This window comes from Halyomorpha halys, unplaced genomic scaffold (genome assembly GCF_000696795.3).
Source record: "Halyomorpha halys isolate HHAL.00 unplaced genomic scaffold, Hhal_1.1 Scaffold1587.1, whole genome shotgun sequence".
NCBI lineage: Eukaryota > Metazoa > Arthropoda > Insecta > Hemiptera > Pentatomidae > Halyomorpha > Halyomorpha halys.
Genome location: NW_027114395.1, coordinates 168,689 through 174,969, shown reverse-complemented (window position 1 = coordinate 174,969; position 6,281 = coordinate 168,689). Strand labels below are relative to the sequence as shown.

General features: G+C 31.3%; 1 protein-coding gene across 3 annotated transcripts in view; it reads right to left on the bottom strand.

The window, feature by feature from the left end:
- The window catches only part of Ten-a (tenascin accessory), a gene marked incomplete at its 5' end in the record, with an annotated part of 236,476 nt that overhangs the window by 123,245 nt on the left and 106,950 nt on the right, over window positions 1-6,281 (bottom strand). For all 3 annotated transcript variants that reach the window (XM_014435458.3, XM_014435460.3, XM_014435459.3), the window contains 1 exon segment: window positions 5,322-5,527. In XM_014435458.3, the coding sequence (XP_014290944.3) occupies window positions 5,322-5,527 (206 nt within the window).

Here is a 6,281-nt window from a genome sequence, read left to right as displayed (position 1 = left end):
ATAAATAAAAAAAAAAATTGAAAGATGATGGAAATATGAATTTTTATTTTAACGAAATAAAAATTAGTAAGTAATTTAAAATGTTTCGAAATAAGAATGTTTTTTTTATACTATTTTATTTTTTATTTATTATCTTATTGATATAATAAATAAAAAAATCATAGAATAAACCGCCATGATCCAGCTTGATATGTGTATGTTATCGCATCTAAAACAAAATAATAAATATAAATTTATTTATAGCTGTTCAACCTTTGGCTCTGAACAGCCCTGATGAAGCCCTACAAAGTGGGGCGAAACGTCGGAAAATAAATAGTTGTAAACTATTTTTGTTTCTTTTGTATCTTTTTAGCCCTGATGAAGCCCTACAAAGTGGGGCGAAACGTCGGAAAATAAATAGTTGTAAATTATTTTTGTTTCTCTTTTGACCGCAACCCTACCCATGTTCTTATATTTAAATTTTCACGGTCAACTATATATACATATATAAAAATAATAAATAAAATAAACGTTCATTTATTTTCATTTTTATAATAATTTGCCAAATTTAAATCCTACATGAGTACAATTTGAAAGTGTCCTACCAGTCGAACATGGGGTAAATGTAATCCCAGAACATAACACACTAATTAGCCCGTCGGTGAGGACCGTAGTTGGGTGTGTATAACTGTACTCCCGGGTCGACCTCCACTCTGTTATCCGATAAATGAGATAATGTCCAATGGATCAGGTTAGCAGTGTCATCAGGTTTATTTCAACAACATAATACCATCAGGAGCGGGCGGAGTGATAATTAGAATCGAAAATAAAATGAAAAGTTTAAAACCATAAAAATATGGTTTCAAATCATCCAACTCTCCAGCGAGGTAATTGTTCAATGGATAAATTAACCAAGTTTTAGTCATCTTGCCACTATTTCATTATAAAGTTTAAATTAACCTGCCCGTGTAATCACTGTTTACAATGGAATTTAAACACTTGCCTACTATTCCTTCAACATAAAGAACATTATGCAAATGAACTGCTAGTTTCGAGGTCGAGTTTTGGATTTCTTACGGCAACGTTCTTAGCAATTGTGTTTATCCTAGACCGTTGAAACTTCTATGGGAAAACTACGTCTTCATTTCAGTTTTATAGGGTACTATAAAACTAATGACTTTATTAAAGTGTATTTCTTCAAGGTTGTATAGTAATGAAGTAATGAATAAGTGAGGTAGATCAAGAAGACTAGTGATGATTTATTTACCTTAAAGAGAAAAAAAAATCTACGCAAAAAGCTAGCTAAAAGTAGCAAACAAAAATTTACACTCGACCTATGCTTGATACTTTAAGTGTGGAGGCTAAGGTGATTTGTTTTTTTTATTACATATAATTTAACATAAAATAAATTTAAAAAAAGAATAAGGCTCAGAGAATCGAGTTCAAAGAATGAATAAATATTTCAGACTTCACAGCGGTCAATAGTTTACAATGTTACAACTATTAGTGACTAAACAAGAAGGGAAAATATGTCATATTATTGCAACCTGTTCAGACTAATATAAGGTTAATACAGTTTAAAAAATTATCATCGTAGTTTCTTTATTAAAAACCTAGAGTAAATTAACTTTGATTAGGAGTTACCAACCAATAACAAAAAGAATGATATAAATCTATGAGTTAACTAAGAGAGCAGAACTAAAAATCTTAAAATCCAGTGTTAAAACGCTTATTTCTGGTGCATCTACCCGGTAATTATTAAAAATTTTAATATATAGTATATTGCAATTCATATTTGTTGATTAAACTTATTATGAGAACTATTTTATTTTTCTATTCTGAACCCAGCAAAGCACAGAGTTGTTATAGGATACCCTGAAAGACCCTTTACGACAGCAACGGCTTCTGTCATATTTATGTATTGTCTTCATAAATAACATATTTATTAATTATGAGAGATAGTTGACCGTAGGTGACTATACGAGGAGAAGATGGTTGGGTATGCCTTCTAGTCTTCATCAGGGGTGTTAGCTTGAAATCTAACCGCCAAGTGGTATACTGCGTCAAGAGCGGCCAAACTCCGAATCAATGATGAAACTCTAACTAAAACGTTGGCACAATTAAATAAGTTACATCAACTTATTTGTGTTTCATTTTGACCGCACCCTCAACCATCTTCTCCGCGTATAACATATTTATTGTTTGGATATAACAATAGCTGAATTTCAGTTGTTAAGGCAGTATCCCCAACTCGTTTTATTTTGATTTGAGTACCACTAAATTTATGAAAATTCCAACTCAGAAGTATACCTTTTTGTGAGAATGACCCAAGTAAGGATTTTCATTTTATCTATATTAGTTTTATTTTGTATAACTAATATAAAATTGAAGGTCTCACAGGCTTAGATTAAAAAGGTATATCCCATCATAATGGACATTTGATTTATTTACATTTGTCTGTAATTAATATAGGTATAACAGTGTTCCAGGTTATTCATAATATTTTAAAATGAAACAGTTAATGACATGGGCTCGAATTTCAGACTTAAGAAAAGTTTATGTTTTAATCAGTATTGCCTTTACAATCCAAAATCCTTCGTAAAATCCTCAATGCTTCTTATTTTGTTACTAATACAATCTAAATACTAATAAAGACCTAAATGTTCCTTATGTAATCAATCTAGCCCGAACCCGATATTATTCCTTCCATAATAAACTCCCAAATAACCATCCAAACCCACTAGTTTCTAACCTTTCTTCCTCTTCCATTCCTGGCAATCCTCCGAGGCGCCTGAAAAGAAGATGGCATCGTGACCTTATATTGTAAACTGTTTTTAGAGTTCTACTACTGGGTAGTTTCTCTACATGCTGTATCATATCTTTAAGTCATTATGATCAAATTTACTTGTTGTATATTTTATACAGTTGTAAATATCAATAAATAAATAAAAAAAATAATCAATATTGTAAGTTAAAACTATTCTGGTCTCAGTAAAAACGAATGGACTTCTAATGTGAACTGAGAAAATTCAAATTGCAATTTATTTTTCACAATCTACTGGAAAAGAAAAACTCTTTTTCATTCTCCCGACAAAAGAGAGCTACTATCTTCAGCTAAACAGCTCATCTCAAAAACATTCCCAGCTCTTAGATCAAGTAATAGGGCTTTGAGGGTAAGGTTTTTTTCATCATAGTTTTTTTCCGAGAAGGTGGGCTTTCGCTCCCGTTTGAAGGTTGTTTTCTTAATCAAATTGTACTGTTTTTGAAGAGGAGTTGAAATAGGAGAGGGTACAAAGAGGCTAGCTAGTAACGTTATAATCTAAGAGAGAGGAAAATAAAGAAGGTCCGCTATGAAAGTTTAATTTCCCGGCGAGGTGGAGGGGGGAGGGACAGTTTACTTATTCATAGGGGAAACGGGCTTCATAAGGTGAGCTTATGAAATTATAACAAGATTCCGAGTTTAGGCACAAATGCTACCTCTTCCACACTCGCTGCCGCATCTCACAATATACCATCCGTGTTATCTGTACATGTGTAATGCCAACCACAAGCTTAAGTACATATTTAAAGAATTCAACTGCGCTAGTATACCCGAGCACAAAGAAAAGCTTTTTCCTAATAGTGTGTGTTACAACAGGCTTGTGCTCTTATAAATATTATATTACGTTTTTATTGACAGAAATTTATATTACTTCATGATTTTTAATATCTAGTATACCTCCATTGAAAAAAATATGCTAGTATATATAATTAAAGAATATATATATGTTTTTTTTTAAATTGAAGAAAGTGTAATTAATGCGATGATAAGTAAATATTAAACTGATTGATCAACAAAAAGAGGGGTTTGGAGCAGTGAAGAAGTAGGTCTCTAAGCTTTGGCAGTTTTCGCATACGCCGACATTTGAGAAATTGTATATCAAAGACTATTGGGTCGACAATGACCTGTCAGCTCTTAGATTATCTAAAATTCCATTTTTTTTTAAATCGATAAGAATTTTGCTGTCCTTTTAAGGTATTATCAGTACCTTTTATGGTACTGTTACCAGATAATTTTAGAAATTTCAAAATCAGCAAATTTAATGTACTAAAAATAAGTACTAAATACTAATAAAACTACTAAATACTGAATTAACTAATAAGGACAATAATAATTAACTGGTAAAGAATTTTTCGTAAATTGGTATGTACCAGAAGATAGTGCAAATGGTCCCAAAATGTTGTATTTTAAAATTTATAAAAAAAAATTATACAACACGGAGGATGATCTTCACTATGCCCTAGTAGATTAATCTTTTTCTATAAATTTAAACAATAATGCTTATTGAAAAATCGCTCCTTCATGGTGCGATCATTCTCGGTCAAAAATTAATAAAATAAAGGTCGAAATTTTCGCGGTTTTTAATTGGATTTAAATTTTGACCAAGAAGCGACTTACTATATTAAATTTTTTACATCTTGATACTAAATTTGAGAGGGAGGCCAACTAGTCTTTGAGAGTTTCTAAAACGATAGTAAATTAAAAAAAATTTTTTTTTCGTACAAACTTCATACTTTTAATAAAGGCTTAGGATCATGTCAAGATTTCCTTATTTACATTCGAGTCCTGTAATTAAATATTTTATCTAAAAGTTATTATATTTTTCAAATTTATATCTCGTTTACTGAAGTATTTAATAAATATGCTTTGGCCTTTTAGATGTTTCATTTATTTCTTTAATTTAAGTGGTTTAAACAAACTAAATAATTAAAAGAAAGACAGACATAAATGTAATATAAGAGATTAACATTGATATTCATGATAAAAATAAAACAAAAATTCACGAATTATATTATTCCAAAGAAAAATCAAACCCCCTCAATTTTTAAACTTCATTATTACGGTACGTTTCGAGCTGGTCAGCTCATCTACAACCTCTCATCATACTGCATCTCATATTTTTCTTGTCCATAACTTTATACTTGTTATTACCTTTAACTTTAATTTTCTTTATGTGAAAACAACACTTAATCTTTATAACGTTATCGTCATAAATTTAATATTTTTAATATATTGAATTTATAGTAGTAAGGCTAAGATTGGATATTATAATTCTTGAAGAATAATTAATACAAATTTAATTTAGATAACAAAACAAAACTTCAAACAGAACATGAGAAATTTGATATTGTTTGTTCTTGTATTTGGAAATTTAATCATAAGGAGCTAGAAAAAAATCGTATTATGTTTAACCGAGCTAAAAATAATCCAAATTAAAGATTTGAAATAAAAAATACACTAAATTATATTTGTCACTTATACAACAAAGTTGATTCCACTTATATTAGTTGATAACACTTACCGGCAAAGTAAGCAACCATTGCGGAAAGGGCGACGGAGAGTAGTATAAGAGCGATAGCTGTACATTTCCAAGAGCAAGAGTGCTTGCATCTCTTGTCGATGTTGAACCTCGATGGGGAGTATGGTGAGTAGTGTGGAGGCGGAGGTACGGTACTCCTTGTGGTCGGGTACACGGGGAGGACTACTGGTGTACCTGTTGGACCCATCCTGCAAAAGAAATTAAAAAGAGTTGTTAAAGTGATAAAATTAATTAAACCGACTAAAGTAAAGAGATACAGTAACAATATTATCAGCTAAACAAAATAGTTTTTTAAAAATGGATGACCAGGCCAACACCTATGCTAGAACAAGGCGCAGCTTACAGACAGAACTTTTCTGTTATTTTTCGAAGGATTATTGTCGATTAAATATATCGTAGTAATAGAGCCTCTAATAATGGTATCATCATCGGGCCATTGAAAAAACTTTAAGGCCATTTTTTTTTTTAATCATTTATTTATTGTTATTTACAACTGTATAACATATTACAACAAGTAAATTTGCTGTAGGTGACATAGTGACATGATACAAACATGTGGAGAATCTACCCATTGATAGAACTCCAATAACATTTCTAGAGGAGAAGATCCCGAGGACATCTTCTTTTCAGACGCCTAGGAGGATTATTAGGTAATGAAGGAGTAGCCAGCTTAGAAACAAGTGGATTTGGGTGGTTGGGAAATTTTCCATATAAAGAATTGTATCTGGTTTTGGCCAAATCTGCAACATATGGGGCATTGAGGTCATGATGGATGACTTGATTTGTGACAAAGTAAGGAGCATTAAGGATTTTACGAAGGATTTTGGACTGTAAGGATTTGGGAGGAATTTGATGGTTTGGTGGAGCCCCAAAGCTCAACTCCGTATGTCCAGATAGGCCGTATAATAGTCATGTAGATCAGTCTTTTGTAATGAATTGGCA